General features: G+C 40.8%; 2 protein-coding genes across 2 annotated transcripts; both read right to left on the reverse strand.

Annotated features, from left to right (window-relative positions):
• Positions 1–1,102: 1,102 nt before the first annotated feature.
• Positions 1,103–8,287, reverse strand: serinc1 (serine incorporator 1). The gene is made up of 10 exons (XM_047574377.1): positions 8,127–8,287; positions 6,834–6,995; positions 6,311–6,504; positions 5,892–5,971; positions 5,070–5,207; positions 4,761–4,930; positions 4,371–4,461; positions 3,019–3,160; positions 2,668–2,892; positions 1,103–2,079 (listed from the first exon to the last, which is right to left on the reverse strand). The coding sequence occupies exons 1-10, from the start codon at positions 8,163–8,165 to the stop codon at positions 1,941–1,943; spliced, it is 1,380 nt and encodes a 459-aa protein (XP_047430333.1). The 5' UTR covers positions 8,166–8,287; the 3' UTR covers positions 1,103–1,940.
• Positions 8,288–10,203: 1,916 nt separating this feature from the next.
• slc35f1 (solute carrier family 35 member F1) lies at positions 10,204–27,976 on the reverse strand. Its single transcript, XM_047572998.1, has 8 exons — positions 27,569–27,976; positions 25,538–25,713; positions 24,377–24,504; positions 21,683–21,842; positions 21,310–21,466; positions 20,960–21,012; positions 14,156–14,310; positions 10,204–11,178 (listed from the first exon to the last, which is right to left on the reverse strand). The coding sequence occupies exons 1-8, from the start codon at positions 27,661–27,663 to the stop codon at positions 10,945–10,947; spliced, it is 1,158 nt and encodes a 385-aa protein (XP_047428954.1). The 5' UTR covers positions 27,664–27,976; the 3' UTR covers positions 10,204–10,944.
• Positions 27,977–27,988: the final 12 nt, after the last annotated feature.

Genomic DNA, 27,988 nt, shown 5'->3' on the forward strand with positions numbered 1-27,988 from the left:
CCCAAAATGTATGCCTGGAAAAAAAAGCAGCCGTCTCCTGGCAGGCCTAGATTACTATTGCATTCATGGTAGTAGTGAGCCAAAAAAAATACAACAACAGACATGCATGGGTGCAGGGAGCCATCACCGTTTCTTTCTGGGGTGTAGCCTGATATTCCATTGGACAGTGATCTGGCATAACCAGGGCCTGGCCTGGCATGGGCTAGCTAGATCTGATGAAAGATGAAAAGAATAAGAAGAAAAGATTAGGATTTAAAACTCATTATTTCCCAGAACCATTAATGAACTTCGCACATTCCAATTAAGATGGCCTTAGCAATCAGCATTAATCAGGGGTGTTAAACATATGATCCAAGGACCAAAACCTCACCACCAGAAGGTCCAGTCAGGCCCACAGGGTGAATTTGTATAGTGACATAGAAGACATTAATATGGGATTAATTAAAACAGACCTTTCAATGCTGTACATGTGCTGCATGTATGTCAGAACTGACAATAAAGTCGTCTTGATGCTAACTCCAATTTTTCAAATAAAGTAACTGCTATTCCCAATTTGTCCACTAGACGGCCACCGTTTTGGTCAGTGTTGCTTAACTTCACACAACACTAAGAACTGAACAGCAGGTGGCAGCAATGTGCTGAAATTCCACTTACGTTTCTAAAGAAACTTCAGGTTGCTCATCAAATGTTTTGTAAAAGGTTACTTCATAAAATGTAAACATTTTCATAAAGTTCTTCTTTTCACTAAAATAAAGGGAAAAGTGCCATTATTTATAGGTTATTATTCTATTAGGTTACTGGCCCAGCCAACTATTGATCAAATTGGGCTGCATGTGGCCCCTTAAATACAATAAATTAGACACTTCTATTTAGTTAATCAGAGTGACTTATTATGCAAGGTGGTAGGTACCAGGTGGAGCTCACACAATTAACTTATTAACTATTATTATTTAAACAACTAGTGTAAGAATTCATAGTGGCTGCAAGTGGAATCAAACTGAGATGTAAGAAAGCCAATGTAGTACATATTATTTGTGATATTTGACAGAAGCCTGTGTCAACCTGTAATACTGGGAACGTAGGCAAGGAACTGGACACGCTCTTACTTTTCCTCAGTTTTATTTAACGACTTAACAACACTTTTGGGTCAAGAGAAATGTCATCAGGATAAAAGCACAAAGGAGACCATAATAACCAACACACAGCTGCACTGTGTCTGCCAAGTCTGTGAGAAGCTACTTTATATGTTAATGGCAAACACTGTGAAATAACTTATCTAGAAGTCTGAAAGCAATCCGTTAAAAATTTCACAACTAAAGTCAAAATTCAACGCGAGTCAAAAACTGGAAAGCATTTGTGTGTGCGTGAGGGAATAGGGAAAACAGAAAAGGAATGCAAGACGCAACACACTCCATGCATGGAGAGGAGAGTCACTCTCATTTCTTTCTTTTTTTTCTTAAACATGTAACAGCATTTCTATATATGTTACTACAGTACATGGTTGCTGTCCAGGGGAGGGGAGGTGATCAAAGATCACGAGGGGGAAAGCAGGGGGAAAGCAAATGAGTAAAAGCACACCGACTGTTACTTATAATGTCACATCACGTTTTAAGAGAAAATCATGCAGCTCCTTCTAGAGGCGTGAAACACATCGATGCATTGGGTTTAATAAAATACGTACAGTATATTTACAAATGCAAAAGCGTAGGGAACCATTAAAACAGGCTGCTGAGGATTCACAGTGAAATCACATCAGAGGAGACTGGGCTGGTGTAAAGACTGATAGAGACAAATAAAAATTTGATCACATGATCACAGCCCCGTTCCTCCAGCAGTAAGTAAGCAGGTGGCACTACCTACTGTTCTAGTGATTTTTCTAAAACAAAACACAGATGAAGCAGAGCATGACTGAATGGATGAGCAGTGGGACGGCGTGTGTCTCAGTCAAAGTCTCTGTTGACCAGGACCAGAGGAGCCACCAGTGTCCACACATAGAGGGCGATGCAGATCCAGCTGGAGGAGATCTTCACCCACACAGACGGCCACTTGCTGGTCATGGCCTCGTAATTGGAGTCGGGGCTGCACAGAGACACAGAGAAGGCCATTCAATGGTTTTAGTTTATTTGCGTTTGTATGGGTCGGTGATGCACCAAATTGCCTCGAGCTCTTTTCAAGAACCCAGAGCCTGTAACGGAATGACGATATACAGCTACAGATGTCGTCACAGCTCAGATTTGAAAGGGATCCACAGAAGACTATGGACTATATTCAGCAAAAAAAAAAAAAAAAGATTTCCATTCGTTTTAGTGACCTCTAATTGGTCTAAGTGGGTGTCATTATTTATCATTACTCAGCAGAGACAAGTCCCCCACTCTGGTCCATGGAATGTGTCTGATAATTGTCGCTGAATTCTCTAGTTTTAAGTTCTGTAAAAGAGAGGTGCCAATTAAGAGACGGGGCACACCCAGGGTATTCAGTTATGTATATAAATAACAAGTAAACTACTGAACTGGGCAGAATCTGATCTTTCAGCATATTGTAGAATACAACTTGTTAATGCCTCTTTTAAGAGGAAGATTTTCGACTCCACAACACATATGTCCAGTTGCCTATTAAGTACCACATATTTAGTATGATGATACCCCCGCATAACAACGTGAAGCCTACCTGTACCAGTTGGTGAGGGTCATCATTATGTAGAGTGATGCCAGGAAAAGCATGAAGTGGAAGAAAGAGTATGAATATGTCACCCCATCCTTCTCATTGTCTACAGCTCGGCCGTGACTGCCATCCTCTTCGAAGTTGTCAGGCTGAGGCCCGTCCTCGATCAGAGCAGACTCATCACTGGTCAGAGTCAGTTTGTTGACCTGGCCATTGGATGAATTGCGAATGCTGGTGGACAAACCGAGGACAAGTCATTTTATGCACCACGTTACAAATTTGTATTAGCCTTCAAGTTGGTGAATTCACCATTTACTGATCTGTGACCTTGATAACAGAATCAAATGAGTCGCTCACCTGGAGTAGAGGACACACATGAGGAAGAGGATCAGTCCCACAATCCCTTGGGCATCCCACCACTGAACTACGTGGTCTTGACCTTCAGGACGGGTGCTGTTCAGCCCAATAATACCCAGAAGGCTTGGGTTACATTTTCTATCTGCAAAACCAGGACAAAACATACAGTTGGTTACAATCTTAAGTCACAGGTTGCTTCCTTAAGTCCACATCAACGGGGTCAGCCACAGTTACAACGCAGCTTAAAAGGATTTTAATCTCTCAGACTGCTCCTCATTCCTGCACAATAATGCTCAAAACACCAGCAGCAAGTCCTAAGAGAGGGAGAGACGCCAATCAAACAAAAGCACAAGCTTTTGTTTATCCAGTAAAATGAGCCAATATTGCATGAAAGACATCTGTGAGGTGCAAGAAAAGGTCAAGCTCTAGGATCACAAGTTAAAGCCAAATTAGAGTCCATCTGTTCAGATGTGTTTCCAGTCAATGTGATGAGACTCGGGTGTTGTTCATAGCACTGTTTAGTTTGTGGAAGTGTATGATAGCACAAACAAATGAGCTTTCTAAGGATCTCAGAAAAGTAGTTGTTTTTCATCACATTGAAAAGGTTACAAACCCACCTCTAACAGTAGCTCACTACACATCACGTGGATTTAGTTTAAGTCAGAACCTCACATAACATTTAATTGCGTTTTGCTTCACAGGGGGTTCAAACCAATCTATCCCCGAACTGTGAGATAAATAAAAGATTATATTATCTTAAATTTTCAACTTCTGGGTGCATGCTCCCTGCATGCTGTATACATCTTCAGCATCTTACTAGCCTCTTGGAATCATCCCAGGTTTCTCTTTGTCTTCTCATTTGTTCTGATGATGTCACTAGCTGAATTTCCATTACAGTTTTTCACTAAACAAAAGCGATATTTCTGAAATTTAGATGAAGTACAACCGTACTTCGTACGTGTTTCTATTGAAAGATGTTCTGTCAATGAGCTATACCTATAATTCTCTTAATTTCATGTCATGCGAGGCTTCACTTTGAGGAAGACTGACTTTATATGAAGTGGTCACATTAACCCCTGTGTCGTCTCTGGTGATGCCGGTGATAAGCAAATGTGAAAAAGTATTTCCATTGCACCTTTACGATAAACCTTTATATTGATACGTCTGAAAAACCACCTCATGAGAGGGTAAGTGTTTCAGCTTTACATATTTGAGTTGTTGTTTTTTTCAAAATGTACATACAATATGCAAAGGTTCTGACAGGAGAACATATTTTTAAATCACAAAATCTGCTTCTACTCCAACGGTATGAGGAGTTCTTATATCCCCTTTACATACACGCGTTATCTTACCGGGCTCATTGGTCATGGCAGACCAGGTCAGGTACATGGTGTACAGGGTAACAAGGGAGGACTGCAACAGGCCAGACCGGGGCTGAGACTCCTTCACACAGAGAACAGCAGACATTAGTTGGAAAAGAAATCCAAAACCAACATCAGCAGGTAAAACCCAACTTGCATCTTTTCAACAACACTCAAATCCCTCTAATTCTACAAGCTGTTCATTTTCTACTGTAATGCTGCACAAAACCAATTCCAATGCTGGAACACTAAAATATTATACAACACCCACACTTATATAGGACTAAACTGAGTATACATACTCTATGCACCAATTATGTTACCAGTTGGATATTAAAGTGAGAAATTGTAAAATGAACACAGAAAAGAACTGGAGTGAACCTGTATCTGTGGCAGGATGGACAGGACAGAGGACCCGATGCAAAGCAGCATGTTGATGCTGATGAAGACCTTGTTCTCAGTGCAGCCGTCAGAGTGGGTGTAGTAGATATAAAACATCACCAGAGATACCAGAGACAGCAAGTAGTTCACTGCGGTGACTGACAGTAAAGCTGTGAACGCACAACGGAGCTTGATTATCTGAATGGCTGACGAACCAACAGCACATTTAAACATTAAAGAGGCAGTTTGCAGACTTGATCTATCATTTATCGAGTCTTTCTATCTGTATTCATGTGTTTGTCATCATACCTGCGTACCAACAGCGAGAATTCCCCTCCTCCATCTTCTCCACCCAGGACTCGTTCCATGAATGAGCAAAATCAATGAGTAAGACCAGTTGGATCAGGATGAAGCAGAAGGCTCCAGCCATGCCGACATAGAACCAAACTGTGGGGCAGAGACAGCAAAGAGTTCACATTATCAGTCACAGGCGCAGCACAATGCTCCCTATATCGCTACCAATGTTACACTTAGATCCATATCATTTCGGACATAATTGTTGTTATATAAGCCATTTACAATTTTTTTTAAACATATTCAGTTTTATATTGTATACAGAAGAGATAACTTAAAGGGCAAACTCTCAGATTTAACTTAAAGGTCTTCACATGCAAATTAGATGGGAGGTTTAGGTATTACAGACATTTTCCTGTAGTTTCTTTTTCAAGTGAACAAAGGTTGAGCAATTGGACAAAAGCCATTTAATGGACACTGAATTAAGTGCAATAATTACAGCCCTAACTATATTTTATCCTGTGTTTTTGATAATTAAGGCATTCATTTCGATTAGGCGAGTATGTAAACCTAAGGCTTTGACTGTAACTTGTTAAGATAAACAACCAAACTTGCAAAAGAGGGTCAGTGTTCAGTGAAAGTGCAAGTGTGTATGCTGTTAGTTGATAGTGCATGCTGTTTTCCTTGAGACATTCATATGTGAAAGCTATAAATACATCTGTGAAGGATAGCAGGTTTGGTGTGTTCCTTAGTGTCAAAGAGATACAGGAACCTGCCAACTAGGATGGATTTAATTCAAGAGGGGGAAAAAAAACAGCAATGGAAAAGAATACTTACCGGTAGTGAAGGGACCTTCTGAGATAAAAAATGATCCGATAGTAATGGCAACAGCTGCAGCAAACTTGAAGAACCAAAACCTGATAATGACAAAAAATAATCAAAATTAGAGTTTCAGCAATTCTATGAGAACCATTCAAACTTCTCTGAGATTAGTCCCATATATTCTCAAACCAGTCGTGGGATTTCTAATGAGGAAATGCAGGATACGGCCTTTGCTTTTAAAAAAAAATCCATTCAAGGACTTATCTTCACGTTATTTTCAAATGAAGAGCAATCTAAATCTTTTTTTCTTTTTAACTGCAAACTGCAATGGCTTTCTGTTTTGAACTGTGACCACAACAAAATATCGCCAATGCTTGCGTTTATGTCACTGCGCACACATCAAGGATGATGTAAGCCGGTAGACGCTGACTCACCCATTGTGCAGCGCAGCTCGGGGATCTTGGCTGCTCTTAACTTTGATCATAAGCAGAGAGAAGAGTAGGAAGAACATGGCCATTCCAAAGCAGACTCGATACACGGCCTTGTAGCCAACCAGCACATCGCAGTTCACATGACCCTCCACACCAGGAATAGATGAACCAATACCTCCTTCACAGAAACCTGGAATCTACAGCAGTAGGTTAGAATGGTTAGAATGGTGTTATGTACTAATTTCTTATGATTTAATATCAATAGCCAGAGGTCACTTTAACTAGAAATGCAACTGTATTACACATCAGCAAATGTTGTGTTCTCCCGCTTAAAGCGTAACGTAAATGAAAAACCATGTCACTTTCATGGATGTATTTGAGTAGAAACAAAAGGCTTACAACTTGAAACTGGACATGAAAGCAGTGCGTCTTGGTGCTCAACAACACAGCATCAGTTTCACATACTTCTAACTCTCTGGCTCACAGACGAACACCCTCAACCTGCAGCTCTCAGTGTGGAAAATACCTTCTTAAGTTGCCCCTCCATGCCGGGCATCAACATGATGCAGGCAACACCCACTCCAAGCAGGAGGAAGAAAGCATAAATGAGACGAGTCACTGTGGAATTATTTCCACTGGGGCAGCACCGACACAGCAGACAGGGGGCGCTGCCACACAGGCAGGGTATCTGCATGAGCAAATCACAAATAACAGAGGAATTAATGCATCGGTTAACCTTCCTATTACATTTGAACCCATTCAATGCTTAAAGTCTCTAAATATGATTAACATCATCTTTTTTGTTTCATATGTCATGACTTCTCCTGTTTTAATGGAGACATTATCAGAGACATTGCTCCAACATAATATCTGTTATTATTCTTGATAATAGTTGAGATAATAGTTTTTGATTCCAAATGTTATAGATTACGAGAATATGTAGTTGGAAATGACAGAACGCCTTTTAAAAATATGTCTTAAGGTCAAACAGTGAGATCTGCATATTCCTCTGTAGTCATGTGACAGGTATCCTGGATGGATATGTGGGGTACGGTTAGTTTAAACAGCTCTTTAGGTAGTCAACAAACACACATAAAGTACCTGACACATGAACTTGGGATTTCTCTTTTAATTATAATTATTTTTTGGAAGTTTAAATTGCTGAGATCAAACTCACCCCAAGAAAAGATGGTAGCAAATTCTAAGGCAATTGGAGGGGTTTAAAACATGAATCTCATGAAAAAAGGGGGGTCAACGTAAAAATAATTCTGTCTGGGTAAATTTATACTTTCATGTTGTCGCAATAACGACACCCTACTATCGCTTTACAAGGCAGCAGTGTCGCAACAGCTCGTGTTATGGTTATACCCCTGAGCCTTGTTGACATTACAGATAGCCGCGTGCTTATAGTGTCTACAACATTAAAATGACATATATATATTTTACATACATTTCATATATACAGTTCACGATGAATAATGCAGATTTAGAAAGACTGCGTCATCACACAACAACAACAACGATACATGTCGCTGAGTATTGGAGGCACGCCGGGCTTCTTTGTTTTTTGTTGATGTTTTTTTTTTTGTCGCAGACCGAACCAGAATTAATTAGAAGTACATTCAAATCGTTTGTTCCTAAATGAACCTGAATAGCCTTTTGCTGGTTTATTTCACGAAGGTCTGTCTGCGCCATCATCTCGGCGGCCTGACTTTTTATTATTGCGCAGTCATTGGCAGCCTCCGGTGAAATGGAAGAGGCTACCAACGGTAACAACACACTGAACATCTGAATATATCGTTGATGAAACGTTACTTACCCAGCTTGCCATGGAGCACAGTCCGAGAACGGCCCCCATGATGGATGTCGTTTGTTCCTTCTCTAGTCCAGCGGTAGATGTGACAGCAGATGAGATCTTACAAGATGGAGGCTTCCCTTCTAGTACTTCTTTACGTTTTTTTTGTTGTTGTTGTTATTATGAAATTCACTACCAACTGGAAAGCGCATACCGCCACCTGCCGTACTGGAGTACGTAGAACGGCTTCCTCCTCCAATCAAAGTGGAATCCTCCTACTGGCAGTGGCAGGGAATGACACCACCGTGGCTACCATGTTCTCTGTGACTACTAGAGACTCCTTACCATGGACGAGGGGGCCCTTTCAGCCCAATTTAATCTCAAGGGGCCTGACTAGTAACATAACTGCATAATAACCTACAAATAAAAACAACTCTAGATATTTCCCTTTGTTTTAGTGCAAAGAAGAACTTAGACAGACTTAATAATCACAAGGGAAATTAATTGGTTGTAGTAGCTTAATTGATACAAAAAGAGGAGTTTAAGTTGATATACAGCTGGATAAAGTATAAAAGGAGTTCTGTAGTGTTCGCTATGGGAGCGGAGCTGAATCAGTGTGCAGGAGTTCCTCTGTCCCTCTTACATCCAATGAGCTAACATAAAAAAAAAATAAAAAAAATAAAAATTTAATGCACAGCCAGAATGAAAAAAAGTGCGAATAGTATTAACTTTCATTGAAAATTGTAGTTAATGTCATTCTATGTCATTTTCACAAATTCATCCTATGGGCCATACCTGACTGAACTCTCAGATCATCATCATCCATCAGCCTCACCGTCCCTCCTGTCTGCATGACCACCATGGATCCACCATGGGGAATTCCCTTCCACCCAACATCGTAACATTGTCACATTGAGTACTTTTAAATGCCATCTTAAGATCCACCTGTTCCTAAAAGTCTACCCACCCTGACTGCCATTCTCTCCAGATTTCTTTTATCTGTTTTTGTTTTGTTTGTTTTTGTTTGTTTGTTTGTTTATGTTTTGTTTTGTTTTGTTTTTTACCAAATCCTTTATCTTTTTATCTTTTTCAGTGTCTTATACTTGTAGTTTTAATGCTTTTAATGTCGGATATGTATTTTAAACCCTGTTACTTTGTATGGTGTCCTTGGGTGTTTTGAAAGGTGCTTATAAATAAAATGTATTATTATTGTTATTGTTACATCCAGTGCTTACTGTTTCTTCTCCACACGATGTAGCCCTAAGTTATTGTCTATTTAAGGAAATTTGTCTTGGATTAAATAAAAAGGCAAGAAGTTAATAAAGAGACATTCTTCGGAATATTCAGGTGGTATCAAAATAGCTTCTAATTAGTCAGGACCCAAGTTTCCCAGGAAGAGAAGTTACACTGTAATGAGATTGTCAAGGTTATTCATTTTACGGGTGGTGGTCTTAATGTTTTGGCGGATTGTTCTAAGTAGAGCAAGTTTTGAAATATGTCCAGAATTTGATATGTTTTTTAGATCTCAGGCTGTCTGAAGTGCTGAGAGCCCAGACCATCCTCACTCTCTGTAGGTATTTGGCTGTGGCTACTTTCCCCGTGTCCTCTGCATGTCTTCCATTTGCTTTCTGAGATTACAAGGTGCTTGTAGTTGTGAACATCGGCCATGTTGCCTTCTGGTAGTTCAGCTGTTCCTACTGTTCTAACAAGCTTTCATCTTCTGTACCATCGACCACTTTTATCTGAATCCTAATGACGTTTGGACGTCATTGTTGTAGGTGGGGTGGAGTCAATATCTCACTCACTACTGTCATACAGCTTGATGTCATCCGTATAAGGGATGTTACTTAGATTATATCCATACCCACACCTGGTAATGATTGGGCTCCAGCTTTCTAAAGGATTATTAATCAGTAGAATACACGGCAATAAACTAGTCTGAAAATAATGAATAGCTTTTTCCCAGTTTGACAGCGTCCACCAGTCCTTGGCTGCATTTTGATTAATCACATTTTCTTAACATGGAGAACTAATATTGTGCAGCACAGGGCTCTTGCCAAGTCCTCATGATGCACGCCCACACCAACCAAAGGACACAAAGCAGTTTTTCATCAGTTCATTTATTTTATTTTATGTAAATCATTATAATAAAACCTAAATGCCTTTAAAGCCTTCTTTCTATTGGCAGACTGACATTCTCCTTGGTGCAGAAGCTGCCAACTTTGACACATCAAGTCTAAATACAATAGTTATATCAGTACCAACCTATAAAATATCCACCATGTGGAAAAATACACAGATTTTAATGGAGTTGTTTACTAAACTGCAAGTGGAATTAAAACACCATGGATTTCCATCAGATAATAAGAAATCAAATGAATCCAATAATGAAATGTATACAACTTCATCATTTATACAGATATCAAGCGTAAACATTCTTGACAGATATAAAAAGTAAACAGCAAATGAAATCAAATTACAATACCATCTATTTACATGATTGATCATTTACAGTCATTACTGTCTACTGAGTTGAGTCTTTGATCACAGTGAACACATCGCTATTTGTTTTAATCACATTCTGGTCAGCCATTTATTAGGTACACAAACGAATACATGAAATTGTCTTAACTTGGTCACTGAGAGGACTGAGACGCTCCTCAATACAGGCCATGAAATGAAAACCTAGACCTACGTCGGTGATCACCCTGCTGTCCAGCTTAGCAGACTGGGTACAGCCAGCAATTTTTTTATGTACAGTATACAACTGTGGAGAAGCTGTAGGCTGCAGCTGTCACGCTGATTCACCCAGTTACAGACTAACCTCCCTTTCCAGATCATCTCAAGCTACACGAACAGGAAGCTCTTCCCCAGCGTCACTGCTCAGGGTGGTGTAAGTGACAGCAGGCTCCATGACTCCAGAACTGAGTGGGGGTGGGTCAGAGGTTGGTTGACTGCCTGTGTTCCTGAACTGCTTGTAGACTCGTGGATCGTGGACAACGTACGTTGATGAGGAGGAGTAAAGGACCAGACCCAAGATAATGACGAAGAAGGATAGCAGATAAAGCCCTGAGAACTGCAACACAAATACATAGTTAATATCGCACTGATAAATAAAAGTTCTGTCTATTGATCCAAAATAGGGAAATACTGAGAACAACAACAGCTTTGACTCAATGCTATCATCGTCTGTATCACTGGTCCCGTCCAGACTTTGCATTAACATCTGTTCTTGGAAATCCCAACACAAGGAGCCACCTTAAAGTACAGGCATGCACACACCAATGATGCAATGAGGTCACATCTGAGAAATCCGATCTCAGAACACATTTGGAGGTGGACTGAGACATATTTCATCACATGTCTTGAAGAGAACTTTTTGTGGAGAACTTTAAAAAAATAAATTCTGTCCTTGTAGCAGCAAACTAACTAAATCATAAAATCTAAACAGGAATAAACAAATGAAAACGTTAAAACTGAGCAGTGTGTGTGATTCTGTAATACAGTTTTTCTCAATTGCTAAAACACTAAAAGCCATTGGCTGAACAAAGTTCACAGTTGCCTGAACTCTTTTCGCTAATTGTGCAGTCTGTTGTCAATACCTTAAAACATTTCACATGGTAAAACACAATTTGCAGATCTCACTTAGACTTTTCAGCAGAACTCTAAAAACATTCTCATTCTCACAACACATCCTGCACTCTAATGCACATGTCGTCCATACTGGGAAACACAAATGGCAACAATTAAATGCAAATAGAGAACTTACGTCATTGATTAAACACAACCACTCAAATTTGATTTCACTTGTTTAAAATCATGTGACACAACCAATATAAGCCAGGTCAAAGAGCAAACAGGCTGTTGAAGATGGGAAGGAGAAAGTCTTAGAATGGATAGAAGAAACAATGTGAGAAGATGAGGACAAAGAGGAAGAGGAAGACAGAGTGGAAATATCTGATGAGTTCAAGCAACAATAATTGACCAATATCACAGAAACAAAGGTCAAGTTTGTGAGATTCAGGGTATAGTTGTGTAAAAATAGGGCTACAAGGAGGAGGAAGAACAAAAATTGCAAAGAGCAAAGCAGAATAATTTCTGTTCAATTCTGAGCAACTATGATAGAACATGTTTTCTGTTCATCAAAAGACTGATGGAAAAATATGAAATTTGTTTTGAGATTAAAAATGCTCTTCCCCCTGAGAACTATATGTTTTGAACAATGTGATTTTTATTTTTTGGTGCATTGTTTACTGACTGCTTGATAGTATTTATCATTTTGATCACTTTGTTTATGATTTGAGAGCAGTGTTTAGTTTTGAGCACAGGTTGTAAATAGTGCTTGAAGCTGAGGTTTTGTGTTTAATGTTTTCAGAAAACGGAGCAAGGTTTCAGAATTTGTGTTTTAGAAAATTGAGAAAAACTGTAAAAAACAAACAAACAAAAAAAAAACTACAGAAAAATGTGACTGAAAGAGTGGCTGCATGTCGCCAGTAGCTCCGTGAAGAATTACCTTTTTAGGTTATTCTTAGTGTGTTAATGGTTGTTTTTTTTGTCTGACTTCTTGTTGTTTTTCTGTGCCTTGAACCAATCAAAATTGTTTTTTGGTTGTTTTTGTCTTTTTGTGCTGTGTCGTGTGTGGCTGGCTGTGGTTTTGGCGGAGTGGCCGTTGTGTCCGGTGGTGTGTTCCTGCTATCAACTGCTAGCGCTGTCCGTGTCCCCTGAGCTGCCTGGAGTGAGGCCTAAGTGCTTTGGATGCCAGACTGAGATTCCCACTAAACCTCTGAAGAAGTCCTAGGGATGCCAAGCTGGACTTGGTGGTGGAGGAGCAGAGAAGGAGCTTTGGGTCGGCGGTGCCATCTGTATTCATGGAGAACATGAAGTCTTTGGCGGCAGGATTGATGGACTGTGTGCGATTTATGGGACCCAGAGGGAGTGTGTCATGAGAAGTGCTTTGAAGATCTGGTTCATAGGACCACAGTACGTCTGTGCTCCATTTGAATTTACATCCCTCCCTCACAAGTACAAGTACGAGGAGACGCCATTTGACACGTTCCATGCTGCTGTTGCTATGAGACTGGTCAAATGGCCGAACACCTCAGACACAGTTTTTGCCAACTTGTATATAATGTTAATTCTGTAAATTTTTTGATTACATTGTTTACTTTTTTTTTTTTATTTAATCTAATTTATTTTATCTTTCTTGTGTTTTTTATGAGTGTTTACTTTTATGTGTAACGAAGGTATGGTGACAAAGTAATTTCCCTCGTGGATCATTACAGCCTGTCTAAATCTAATTATTGATGTGATCATGGTGATGTATGAAGAGTCACCTGGCGTTCCTCATCAGTGTCTTAATTTATCTTTAGTGCTGGAAATTTTTCTGTCACTGCTTCAAACAGCACAGTGGTGAAATTGTGCTTTGTATGGAAGCCTTCAGGGTTCAGACAGCACAGAGATAAAATAAATAAAAATGTGTGCTTTTAGACTTAAGAAAGCCTGAAGTGCTTGTTCCAAAATATGTATCAATACCCTAAGTCATGACGCACACACCGCAAACAGCTGTTTGTGGTTATTATGATTCAGGGGTAGCCATCCATTAGAGTCAATAGTTCTTATAACAGTCTACTGTGCTGCTTTATTATTATTTTGTTTTCTATTTTGCATACTGTGGAGACCAATTTTAATGCAAGGTGTGACCACAGTTACTTAAAGTTGGCCCCTTGCATACAGACTGATAGGTCAGATGTTAATGCAAGGTCTCAATGGGGCCTCTGGGACTCAGGTTCAAAATCAGATCCAGGAATCAAGGTTGACATTAGTTGTCTCCTCTGGGAATCCAGGGGATGCCCTAGATGCTATACACACTTGGGCAGATTCCATTTGGTCTAAGTACCTCTCCCTGAATCCTTTCGTCCAAATCAGAACAAATCCACAAATTTACAATAGAACTCCCAAACCAGTACCACGAGCCAATTTATTGTGTCCTGCTAGATATAAAGATATAAACATGGATATAAACATTTTTGACTGTATTCCAGTAATTTCATTACCTTGTAGTGGAAGAGAAAAAGGCCACAGAAGAGGCTGTACAGGTCGGCTGTGAGCAGAGAGAGATTGACCGAGGTGGCGCTGGTCTTTTTAATCACCACTGGCATGAAGCTATACAGGCCAAACATAAAGGCGGTGAAACCCACATAGAGAAGACCTGCAAACAGAAAATATAAGTAAAATTACCTCACATTTCAAATGGAACGTCCTGATTAACTAAACCTGGTCCTGTTTGTCATAAATGTGGCATTTGTGATGCCATGGGTCATCCTAACTTCACTTCTGTCTCCATTGTAGAGCTCCAGGGAAATGAAGACTTGTGTAGAATGAGCTTCCTTTCCAAACAAACTGAAAATTTTTCACCAAAAACTATGATAATCAATTCCTACTGCTCAGAGATTTACAGTACATCTGAGGCAAATTTGTAGCAGATCAGTTTACCACGCATACATAAATGCACCCAGCAATTTGCCTATGTTACGCTCCGGCTTGAGGGTAGCAATGTTAAGTAGAGACACAATGACAGAGTTCACTAGCAAGGACCACACTTCCAAACAGAGGGAAGAGAGATTAATCATTTATTGATGAATGAATATGGACAAGTATGAATATGGACAAGTATGAATATGACGAGGGAATGATTTGAGTGCGATGTGTGGAAAGTTCTTGAGAGAAACTGCCGTGGCTTCCAGGCACAACAGACCCCCAAAAACTGCATTATTGTTGCAGGATAAAGCAGACTTGAGGTTACTGAGATCAGAGTGACTGTAATGATTGCTGGTAGGCTTGGGGGGACCGATGACCTAGGGACTCTATTACATGTGGCTGAGGAGTGACCAGAGTAATACATGAAGAAGTCTGATGAGAAAAGAACTTGACAGAAGTGCTACCCGAAAACGGGTAACGATTTGTCTGGCTCGGAGACGAATGAGCATGTTGGTGGGATGCACTTTAGCACAGCTGGAAATGTAATTAGTTGCCAAGGATTAGGAACGGTTAAGTTGGACTGAAAGTGTAAGACTTGCATTGGTGGGCCGAACTGGTTGGATTTGAATTTCATGTCGAAAATAACTTGCAGACTAGGACAGGTCTGCAAGACAGCTATGCCTAGGAGAATCGAAGTGAAGGGCTGAAAATTCCAAGCCCCTGAGAAAACTGTAGAAAGCCAGGGTAGTTAATGAAGCACGACAGTCAGTCTAAGGTTAGAGAAAGGCGGTGAGTATTTGAGGCTGGTGGTTGCTGTGAAAGACCTCTGAGGAGCGAGGTAAACTGGGGGTGATTTGAGTTGGGCGTGGGCTGCCAGTAAATATCTTAGACATGAATAAGAAGCCACTGAGACAGACCTTAATGGCCTGGGTTTGATCCTGATAGGACGAGCATATGGAAGCAGATAATGTTCATGCAAGAGCATCAGCGATGCCGTGGAAGTGACCGGGGACGTTGGCAGCACGGATAAAGTACTTTTGTGTTAAGGAGTACCAGGTGAGCCGTCAAAATTGGTGTGATGGATGGCGAGTTGGAGCGACCTTTATTAATGATGTCGAAGAATTGGTGGAACTGGTCGTGATCTTGCGAGGTAGCAGCAACTAAAACTACTGGGACGGATTCGAACAGAGCTAATAAAGTATCTTGGCATTCTTTTCGAGCTTTGGGGGCCATTGACCTACAACCATTTCCTGTTGAAACCAAAACCAGCTGTTGGGGCTTCATCCATGAAAAGGCCAGAATAATGAGGGTGAGTCAATACATTCTTGAAAAAGAAAGATGTTCTGCTCCAGTTGGAGAGAAGATAGGGCCAAAACGGAGCTCAGCATGACTTGAAGAGTTGACACTGACAGAGGACTAGAACTGCAGGACAGAAGAAGCGATAGATAGCAACTTAGAGATGAAGGCCTGACCCTGGGAAGTGGTGCGAAGTTGTGGAGGAGTGAAGGAAGTTGATGTTTGGTACATAGGAGTCATGACGAAATTAGATATCGGAAGGCTAATACAATGAAGTTTCTCTAATGGCAATGAGCTTGTAACAGGACGGAATCAAGGATTACACGTGAAACTCAAGAGACATGAATGGGAATGGGTTTACTCTGCCAGGGTATATGCAGGAATTTTGAACTTTTAACTCAACAGTTTTGTTTACAATAAAGACTACAGATCACTATCACACAACAGGATTCAAATTGGCTGGGTATGAGCTGGGAGGGAGCGAGAAGAGGCTGGGTGAGACGGAGCTCCAGGTAAGGAGAATGGGATTGCTCAAGCATCGAAGATGCAGTTGTTGACCCAACAGCCCCAGTAAATGTCCCCATTAAACTGATTTGGATGAGCTGCAATTTCTGACGCAAAATGGACTACTACTAGTAAGACGGAGAGTCAGAATTGTCAGGACTGAACAAGGACCGGAATCCAAATGCACAACTCGAAGACAAAAGGTATTCAAAACAAAGTTTTAACAACATAAAGAAGAAAAGAAGAAAAAAAAATAATTGATTGAGGAAAACCAGAAGAAAACAAATCAAACAGAAAATCACTAGACAAAGCTAGGACAAAAATGCGAACCGGAAGAACCAACTGGCAACACAACAAAACTTGACGATGACAAGGGGAATATGCTGGTTCTCTGACAAGATGACAAGACGAACCGGCACAGAACACAGGGAGACAAGGACTTTATATGCACACAAGGTAAGGGCACCGGTGGAAACAATTAGGGCAGGTAATCACAAAGGCAGGAAAACAGACAAAGGAAAGAAGTGGAACACGCGACAATGGACACAGACAGGTGGACACAAAATAAAACAGGAAATGACAAGACGACACAAGACAAAAGTGAATAAATTAACTTAACACCGTTTCTTAAAAAGGGTAGGACAGTGGTCAGGAGGATTAGCCGAGGCCAAAGTATAGGCAAGGGATGCCCTTTGGAACTGTGAAGGTTGATAAGAGACCAGAGGTGTTTGGAAGGGAGGGTGAGAGGAAAGGGTGGGTGGGTGGCAATGCAATAGTCATACATAAGGCTAGCTGTTCTAACTGAGGATGGATGAAGGTGAAGCAGGTATTTAAGCTGGAAGAGGCGCGGTTGAGGTGTGGTCCTGCTCTGGAAACTCGGTATTAAGCATCACTAAGAGAATAATGGCTTCCTTCTAGATTGATTTATTTTTGAGGTTTGGCAGTACATGGAAACACAAACATGAAGGTACATACACGTGCAAGTGTGAAGGTCTCTTACAGATTTTCTCCATTGGTTTGGCTCTTTTCTTGAAACAGAAATGACATTCTCAAAACTCTAAGATCATTTGGCAAAACAGTCTTACAGTTCAGCACAACACCATAGCTTACTTGCAAAAGCTCATATCTCTCTCAAAACTTTCCACTCATGCTTCAAAACTAAATTCCTTTCTCGTATAAATTTTCCCTTTAACACTGTGTAAACACCAAGTCAAAAAGTCAAAATGTTTACATGTTTTGTCACTATGGTAGAGGACAAATAAAATATCCCTCTTGTCCACCTCTCAGTCTGACAGTGGTTACTGAACTACTGTTTTTGTCTCACTAACAGAATACAATTATGTATAAAACTGAAAAATAAATACATAGGATTTTAGGGAGTGACCTCCAGGGTTTGACATCACACATTGCACTCATACTGCCAAGGAAATTGGAACTATTTTCATTGTCACACAAGTAACTTCCATACATCAGAGTAAAAAAATGTATACAGCATAATATACTGTAATATAAACACAATACCAAGAAACAAGTAAAAGTATATGTAGCCTACAGTGTTGTAAATAAAGCTGGAGTTTCACAGTTAAAACTCCACCCTCCCTCTCCTAGTTACACCTGACTGTCAATTAATCAATTTATCAAATGTTCCAAGAGCTTCATATACGGTATTCATGCTATTGTGTTTTTAATTAATTTTGACAATTGTGCATGTGATGACTTCTTTTGGAGAGACCAACCATTAGACTGAGAATCAACAATCAGTTTATATTAAAAAGTCCTATTCACTTCGAAATGTGCTAAATGTAGGCTAACCATGCTAACTGTAGGCTGCCTGAACTTAATAATTTGCAAAGATGTACTGAGACATTTGCAAATTGATGAAATCAATGAGAAATTCAATTCTGTTGTGAACAGTTGGGGTTTGGAGGTTTGTCCATGTTATTTTTGTCATTTCTGTTTCAAGAAATGAGCCAAACTAATGGAGAAAACTATGATTAAAAATCAAGTTGTATCCCTTCTTCTTCTGTGGTTTAATGGCAACTTAGGGGAGGATTAGATTGGTGCCACCGGTTGTTTATATCAATGTGCCTAACTTGTGTGTGTATGAGCTTACAATGTTGATAACCTGACAGTAGCAGATGGTACTTGTTACCACATAGAGTAGCATTTGGTAGTATGTGGCCAAAAATGCAGCTGTTAAGCTTCACTTAATGAAACGTTGCAAAAAGCTGACAGAAAATAGAATCACTTATCACACTTATGTGGAGTTTGCATGTTCTCCCTGTGTTCGCGTGGGTTCTCTCCGGGTACTCCGGCTTCCTCCCACCTCCAAAGACATGCTCGTTAGGCTAATTGGTGACTCTAAATTGACCCTAGGTATGCGTGTGAATGGTTGTATGTCTCAGTGTTATCCCTGCGATAGGCTGGTAGACTGGTCCAGGGTGTACCCTGCCTCTCGCCCGATGCCAGCTGGGATAGGCTCCAGCAACCCGCGCGACCCTAGTGCAGGATTAAGAGGTACGGAAGATGAGATGAGATGAGATCACATTGCATTCCCTTCCAGTTTTATATTGAAAAGATCATTGTCCTTGTGTCCAGTTGTGTCTGCTCCTCCCTCATCTGTGTCTTGTTACTTCTCTTTTTATATGTAATCTGTGTACTCCTCCTTAGTTTTACCTGACTCTTGTTCCTGCCTTTCCAGTGCTCTACTGAGTTTTACTGGATGTATTTGTGTGTCTTTTATATTTTTCCTTTTATGTTTTTAGTTTTTGGAAAATCTCTTGTTTGGATATCCTGCTACGCCACTGCAGAGTTTTCTGTTAGTTCCCATTAAATAAACTTTTCTTTATTCTATAAAATGTGATAAAGAAAAGAATGGAAAAGAAGAAATTAAAATGAAACAAAAATTGTGCCTTAATCGCTTTTGCAATTTCACGATGTCTTTCCTTCTAAATTGCAGTAATACAACATAGGTGTCAAACTTGCAGCCCACCAGAGGCTCTAATCTACCCCGCAGCATAAATTTGCAAAGAGCGAAAATTACATAGAATGCTGATTTTTTTAACGACAATAACTGCTATCCAAAATTTGTCCACTGTTGTAGTCAGAGAAGTGGACAGAACACAACACTGAGACTCAAGAGTAAACAACAGACAGCAATGAGCCCAAATTGCACTTAAGAAATTACATTTTTTAAAGATTTTTTTTTTAATTAAAATGTAAATATTTAAATGTTAACATTCTCCAAGCTAATTTGCTGTTCTTTGCACTAAAACTAATGGAAAAAATCTAGAGGTGTCGTTACTTATAGGTTACTATGCTGAGATGTTACTGGGCCGGTCCACTAGAAATCAAATTGGGCTGAATGTGGCCATCCTTGACCACAAACAGGCAAATTACAACTCCACATTGTGCTCATTACCTTATCCACCTAAACGTCACCATCTCCCACAGTGACCGCAAACATTTCAGGTTTACTCTCCAGTGCTAGTCTAGTGTTTGCTTGCTGTTCCTAATTGTGTTTACGTGTGCTACATTGCTTTGGGGGTCTTCTACACCTTCAGCACTCTCATACTCTACTCATCTGGTTTCCAACCTGCTAGCCTGCACTCCACCATCCTCTGCTCTATGCCAAAATTAAGTGTCTCTCAAGGCTTTAGTGGGACTCAACTCAACAAATGCTTCATCGTAAAATATGGAGGCCCAGAATGAACATGGAGAAACAACAACAACAAAAACAAACAAAAAAAGGTGGAGAAAGTTTTGGGAGCTCCCAGGAAACTTTTGCGAAATATTGTGAAAGAGTTTTATCTATTTCTGGGTCAGTTCGACATTAAAGAAATATCAACAATGGAAGGCACTCAACTGGGGGAGAGTTTCATTATGTTTAATTTTGAGATTGTCTTCAAATACAAAGACTGTAAATCTGTGCTTGTCAGAAGGCACAGTGTCCATATAAGTGAGAGGCATTTGAAGAGGACACGTAAAGTGTACTCTGACCTGGTAGACTGAAGTTGAATATATTAGCAACCAATTGGGACCACCCCAAAAACTCCACGATCAGTGTCCTATACACCCTACACCCAACTGCAGAGTCATCAGAGATCTTCTGCAGGTGGCAGGACACACAGCTGTATTGGAAATCAGAGGTGTAGAGAGTGAACAGAAAAGGAGATAAGACAGTCCCCTGTGGTGCCCCCACATTACTGACAGTGGTATCTGACAGGGAGCCCCCCAGCCGCACAAACTGGGGCTGGACAGACTAATAATCACTTCAAGAGACAGTGGAGGAGCTGACACCCATCGACTGAAGGTTGAGAACTTTCTTGGGTTCCCTCAGAAAACTTTAATGGGATCTCACAGATTTATCTTTTTTCTACATGTTCTTCCAGGGCTCCATAACAAAACAGCAAAACATGTTATTTGGAAAGTATCCCACTTTCTGAATCTCTAGAATGATGCTACTCAATTGAAAAATTAGCATGACCCACAATATACCAGATAAATATGGCAGGGTGATTGAGAATGAGCCTTAAAAGCAACATGAAAGATTCGGATGATGTATATGTGTAAATTGTCACCTATCTGCCAGTCCCAGGGTACCTTCAGCAGCTCCTTGTGTTCCATGATGGCCCTGCAACAGACCATAGACACAGATTAACAGATTAGGAAGTTTGTTTTGTACTGCAGTTTTTTGCTGTTTTGCAGTTGGCAAAATATTTCATCATTAACACCCTGTAAAACCACAGTATTATAAAGATGCGCTATTTCGGAATAAATAATGATAATACCTCAACTAATGTACTGCTGGTCAATAAAGGAAGTTCTATAACAAGTGCAATTTTTCTCTGTGAAATGTACAGCACATAAGTACTGTTTGTTACTTACTGTAACCCGTGGCCTATATATATTTTCCTTCACACAAACTCACAGCTGAATTCCACTGAAGAAGGATCCAAAGAGTCCCATCATGCCGAGGAACTCCACACGACTCAAGTTCTTCACAATGAACTCTTCACAGATGTTGGAGATTCCGTAAAGTGTTGCTCCTCCCAGAACCATAAGATCTCCATACAGCTTCTGCTCTCCTGGACAGAATAAGAAAGGCGAGAGGGAGGAAAGAAATTTTAACATGATGCTTGAGCAAATGAGCAGGGGTGCTAACGGAATGGAAAGTCTGCAAAGTCTGTAATGCATTATTTGTCAAACTCAAACCAAAACTACCTGTGTGTTTGGGTCTAGGTGAGCTGACTGCAATCAACTATGCATCTGGAGTGCTGTGTGCTGTGTGAGTGGATACTCACCGAGGCCTTGTTGGCGACCAAGTAGGACATCAGTTCCTGCCATGCAGCCAATACCCAGGAGACACAGTCCTGCCCCAACAAAGTGAACAGCCTTGTACCTTACCAAGAGAAAGAACCTGGACAGCAGCAGGACCACTGGGATGACAAAGCAGTCTAACAGCTGAGAGGAAAAATGGAGTTACAGAGAAGACAACGTGATGATTTATTTATTTTTTTTGTAGTTCACTTAGGCCCAGGACCATACACTAACATCTGTCCTAGGCAAATCGGTTGCAAGTGGCCAGCTTGCACTTTATGCTCTGTATGCAAATAAACACCAACGTCATTTGGGGTGCAGTAGAATATTGTAACAACGGTTGTCTCCGATTTGCACTGGTGTGTGAATAAGTGGGTAGATGTGTCATTGGCACTGTAAAGCACTGCGGTAGAAAAGCACTAGAGTAAGTAGAAGCATTTACTATATCACAACCCCTGTTCTTGTGTGTGTGTTTGTGTGTAATGACATTACATGTATTTTCGAAAAAGCTGTAAAGTGTTCAACCAAAAGCATTTATACATGGATAGTTACCTGAAACTCTGGAAGCTTCCATATCCACAGCTTCATTGTATTGCTACTATTTGCACCACCTTAACACAGCTCCATTGCATACATTCACATTAATAGATCACATCAGCAACTAACCACATACTAATTATTAAATTTAAACTATTTTATAATGGAATCACACATCTACAAGGACTGAATGTTTTAAAAAGCTCTCATAACCAATAAACAGACATCTATAATAGGGCTTTTGTCTTTTCAGGAGATCATTTATAATGTTTATAGCAGTTTTTTCTGAATGAATGAGGTAAACCTCCGTACTGTTCAATGGGTGGAGTACCTCTGTTGAGTAGGCAGTCCTTAATGTGACCTTGGACACATGTTCAAACTACGTCAAATGTCAAATGCAAACCCACACCACCTCCAAACGTGGTTTAAGACTGGATCACTCAAATCACGTTCTTAATGCCCCCTGGGTGGGTTGACTCCTGTACATTAAGCTGGCCGCTTGTAATTTGATTGCCCAGGACGGGTGTTAATGAGAGGTCTGAACAAGGCTCCATTTCCAGACATTGGCATTGTTAGTAAAGATTAGTCAACAACACAAAACAAACTGGAGCAGAGCGGAAATGGAGATGTAGCATCAGAAAAAGGGGGAAGTAGTTAAGTGTTGAAAGATGTATGAAGATGAAAAGCTGTGGTTTAAAAATAAAAAAAAAAAAACACTTGAGATAAAATGCTGAGATTGCACAGTGTATGTTGATGCCCAAAACCTTTATCGATTTCATTGAATAGCAATCCCAGGTAGACTGCACTTGAGGTGAACTGGTGGTCAAGTATGTGAAGGTTCTCTGTCTCCCTCAGATTAAAAATCTGAAGCATCTGCGGCAGCTGCACTGAAGGCAAAGCAAATTAGATTGTGACCGCAATGGTTTCTCTGAATGTAGTATCGAAAAATATCAGGGGGGTTGTGAGTTGTATGTCTGCCCAGTAGGAAAACTGCCAGATCAACTCTAGCTAGCCAACTCTCACTCTGCCTGATTTCTGATTACACCATAAAAACAAAAGATCTCCACAAGCAAATCAGAGAATGGTTCACTGACAAGTATACATGTGGGGATGGATACTAAAACCCCGGCACATGTTTAATTCTGCCTACACTGAGCCATCCTCACAAACTGAGTGACTGTGCAAGAATGAAACGAGTGAGGGAGGGCATCAAGACATCTATGACTAGAAGACAGAAGCTTCAGCTGCTGAGATGGGAGAGACTCTGCACACAACAAATGTTGCACAGGTTCTTCAGCTGTCAAAGCTTCAAGGGTACAGCTTAAAGTTTGCCCAAAGGTATGCGGGACATTCCAACTGGAAGAAGATTTTGATCTGATGAGACCAAGATGTAGTATTTCAGCCATCAGACTAGACACTGTATTTGATAGACACCAATCACCATATCACCACCAACACAACACATTCACTTTGAAGCATGGTGGTGTAGCATCATGCTGTGGGGATGCATTTGTCACCAGACCCTAGACCCATACATCGATTGCGATTGGCAGATAGCTTGTGAAAGCAAGCTTGCATTCCATTGAAAAAATGTTTTAGATGTTAGTGTATCATTTATCAGTTGCACCTCCAGAACAGCAAGACAGTATTTCTTTATTTCTTTCTTTTTTGTTTACCCTCAGTTCAGTGGCACAGATGCACAGCCATGCACAACTTCAACACTAGCAACTCAAGACTACCTTCTCTCATAAAGACACTATTAATGTAAAGGTGTGGAGGAGGAGGGTACAATAAATCCAGCAAAATCTAGGGGGATCCTGTAGGATAGTCATTACCAATTATTAGGAAGAAGCATGTTAACATATTCAAAATGACACTGCTTGCGATTAGAGAGAGGCCCAAGGATCCTTTAGTGATGATGCGTTCGGCTCTGTAAATTATTTTCCATAATGCTGAGAAGCTTTCTTTTTCTTTTTCAACAGCATGCTCACAGTCATCATCAAGATTTTTGACGGATGTCCTTCAGAGCCACATGTGTGTATGATGAGCAATGACTGTTGTTAAAGTGGTTCAAAAAAAAAGTGGTGGAATCCTACTTTGATGGTTTGTCCGTAAACATGCACACGTCTACAGATACCAACCTGTACACTAGAAAGTGTAGTGTACTGGTAAGCCTTAAGGACCAGGTAGTTAGCTTCAATGTCAATCAAACCCAGAATCATGTATTTCCACCAGCGCTCCTTCAGAATGGCCAGTAAGTTCCCTTGCCCTGGAAGGAGAAAGGGAAGGAGAAAATTTGGGGTAATAGGTGGGGTTGGGCTTCAACCATCAGCCAGCCAAGTCACAGTATGTAGTGCCACTTAAAAGTAAAAGGAGTGTCAAAAGGCAAGTTGTTCCAAGAAAACTTCATTTTCTAGGTGCAGACCTCAGATTTCACTCATTTTGCAATGTCTGGAGGCCATGTCTACTAGAGATGCAAACATGCATGCACCAAGAGGCATAAATAAGTGGTTGGGAGAGCGTAAAGATCACTGTAACATCTGTGCTTTAGAAGAAAATAGAAATAAAAACAAAGCTTCTGTGGGATTATAAGTTCATGATTGACAAGGAGCTGGTGCTCAACAGTCAGACATTATTGCAGTTGATGAGAAGCAGAAGTGAGTAGAGCAGTCCATCCCTAGAGTCAGCAAAGCTAGGAAGAGCAAACAGTAAAGTTCTATACTCCACTCACCCAGTTTCACTGTATGATATACAACTTATTAGCTGTACAACCCAATGTTCACTGTATTAATCAGAGGCATTACAATTTAGTATATAATGCACATATATTATATACTCTTGCAAAGCACACAAACAGGTCCATTGTCCTTATCTCCTGAATTACACACAATAATCGCTCCAGTCAGTGACCAGGTCAAAATGTATTGCACCCTAGGGAGGACTTTCAAAAGGCTCGTAATCTCATTCAGTTTGTGTTAGTCTCAAAAAATGTTCAAAAATAAAATGGGAAATAGTATATTCTAATAGCGAGTTTTATTTTGGGTACTCCTTATTCAATTAAACCAGGTAAGGCACTTACAGTATGATGCATGAAAGCGGATATTTGACTGAAAAGAGTTTAGGTATGCAAAAATGTATCCTCCACTTGTTAGAATATGTTGTGGATGTATGAACACTGCAATTTTAATTAGGCTTTAACTAAAAGAAATGACAATACATAATATATCAATATTGTTGATTGTGGCCCAACAATTAACTGCTACAGTTTTGAGGCATCTTCTGGACTGTTGAGAAATGTTTACCTTGCCTGACTGCCAGCGTGGTGGTATAGACCAGAAACAGAAGGATGTAGTTGAGAAAACTCTGGAACACTGGAGTGCAGGCATGGAAGTCATCAGCCAAGTACTTGCTGGTCAGACTGATACCACAGATTAACAAGGACAGGACCTGACCAAGGGCCAGAGTCACCAACAGGTCCCTGCAGAGGAAAAAAGGTCACATGTTTTTCACAGAGGATAAACAACAACTATGATCATAAATATAGGTAATCTAATTATTGACTGTTGAATAATATACACAACATGGCAGGTATTGGTAACCCATGTTTACATAAATCAGTTGATTGGTAACAAGAATTTCCAGTACAGTAAGGTAAAATACATTTAACGCTGCAGAACTGGCCCAGCATACAGTATGCAGAGAACGTAGGACCCAAATGTGGGACACAAGGGAAGACAGAAGCAGGAAACCAAAGAATTTTAATGAAAACTTACTAATCAGGAACAAAAATTGCTGCGGGGGAGGAAGACAAAAACTGACAGGGACACATAAGGAGCTGAACCGAAACAGGAGGAAACATCAACAGGAGTAACTGCACACCACTAGACAAGGGACAAAGGGGAAGACTATATGTAAGACTTTATAAAGAAAAAAGACTATATATGCACACAAGGACTGAGGAGTGATGAGACACGGGTTAAACTAATCAGGGGAAGAACACACAAGGAGAAACAAATCAAACAATCAAAAGGGGAAACATAGGAAGTAAAGCAGGACATGCTGGGCTAACATTCTCTACCTGCCTCCATTCATTGCCTTGAGTTTTTTGCATCACTAATTCATTTTGACTGTGGATCTGTGGATTCCAATCTCTTTATTGATGGTTCTGCAACCTTTTCAGGCCCAGTGAACAACAACAAGTCTTTTTCCAGGCCCCTCAGAAAACTCATCTGGCAATGCTATCACGCACCTCTGAAGATGAGACTGTGACTTTTTTTTTTTTTTTTTAAACAAAACTGGCACTGGAAACACTCTATAGCACAAATTCACCACCATGCGGTGAACACTGCTTAAATATGTCAAGAAATGTCTGCAGACTTATTCGCTACCTGCCTCTGATAGAAATATGCTAGATTTAGAAATTTGCACTGGCGGGTAGGTACAAATCTACACACAAACAGAAATCACTTTTTTTCAGCAGTAAATATGCGGATCACAAATTTTAACAACCAAAAATAAAGGATCATTACCCAAGGGGAAAACGTTACGGCCAGGTTAACAGAAGTCATACAGGTGCCTTATTTTTCTTTCTCTAACCTACTGTAAATTGCATTCACTTGTCTACATGATGCAGTGGGTCTGTTTTGTCATGCCTTCAGTAGAATAGTTACGGTAGCATCCTTGGCAGCAAGGATAACACTACACACACACACACTTTGATATGGCGCTTATATGTCTGAAATTAGTCTAAAACAAAGATGAGACATGAAGGCAGGTATACGAAAGAAGCAAGGGAGGGCATTGGTTATTTTGTGTTATTTTTATGTGTTGCCACTGTAGAACGTGTAAATGCTTAAGACGTACAGAGGGGAGTTCAAAGCTATACTGAGAGCGAGGCAGGTGGGTATAGATGAATGAGGGTCCAACAGATTAGGAAAAGGACAGCAGCCTTTGTGCAGTGAAGACTTTTTGTGGGCTACTGAACCCACCATGGGAGCACCTTTCTGCCAGTACACACAGAACCAAAAGGCACTGCTCCAGCACTCTGTGGTGCAGGAATGCCCGATCTCACACGCCTCGACAGACATACACAAAATACGCAAAAAAAAAAAAAAAAACGAGCGCAGCTTCACACGGCTGGCCATTAGACACACATCTGTTGCACAAAATAAAGGCCTGCGGCTGAAGGATGAATGCAACGGTTCTGCGTTTGCAAAGTGAGCATGAAACAAAAAGGACTGGCAACTATAACTGGCTGCCCTGCCCGCAGCGATCAGCGGTGGAGGAGTGGGAGGGATGCTCGCGTCCGCTCAGCGCCGCCAGCCTCATCTTACCTGGACAAGACCTTCCTGATCCGCAGGTACAAGCTCGGAGCTGGGGTTCCCGTACCCTTGGGAACACTCTCCGCGGTGGAGATGACAGAAATCATCCTTCTGGAGAGCGAGCGGAGATCAGCGCATTCTGTTCCGAGGCGTACCAGAGGAGAGGGAGGAGGAGGAGAAGGAGGAAGAGGAGGGGGAGGAGGGGGCGCAGGCTCACCTCAACGGCGGCGGAGTTGCGGACCCTCCTGATCTCCGGTCACGCGTGTGGGTATGGTGTGTGTGTGGAGACCTAGGGGGGCAGCAGAGGAGTGGGGTAGAGGGGTTTGCAGGGCAGCAGCCAGGTCGCAGAAGTGAAACAATCCCGCTGCTGGAACGTCCTTCTTTGATTAGAATTAGATGGATTCAAAAACAGGTCCTGATTGACGCCGAGAG

Source organism: Mugil cephalus, chromosome 21, assembly GCF_022458985.1.
Source record: "Mugil cephalus isolate CIBA_MC_2020 chromosome 21, CIBA_Mcephalus_1.1, whole genome shotgun sequence".
Lineage (NCBI taxonomy): Eukaryota > Metazoa > Chordata > Actinopteri > Mugiliformes > Mugilidae > Mugil > Mugil cephalus.

Bases quoted from the DNA above. Each gene is read 5' to 3' on its own strand.
- serinc1 (XM_047574377.1), bottom strand. From the start codon at position 8,165: ATGGGGGCCGTTCTCGGACTGTGCTCCATGGCAAGCTGG. The intron at 3,161-4,370 runs GTAAGATAACGC...CTGGTTTTGCAG, and splicing joins TGCCATGACCAATGAGCCCG to ATAGAAAATGTAACCCAAGC. The intron at 2,080-2,667 runs GTAGGCTTCACG...GTCTCTGTGCAG, and splicing joins ACCCTCACCAACTGGTACAG to CCCCGACTCCAATTACGAGG.
- slc35f1 (XM_047572998.1), bottom strand. From the start codon at position 27,663: ATGATTTCTGTCATCTCCACCGCGGAGAGTGTTCCCAAGGGTACGGGA. The intron at 21,843-24,376 runs GTTGGTATCTGT...TTTTCCTCTCAG, and splicing joins CTACACTTTCTAGTGTACAG to CTGTTAGACTGCTTTGTCAT. The intron at 14,311-20,959 runs GTGACAATTTAC...TTCTGTTTGCAG, and splicing joins ACCCTGGGACTGGCAGATAG to GTCTTCTCTATGTGGGTTTC.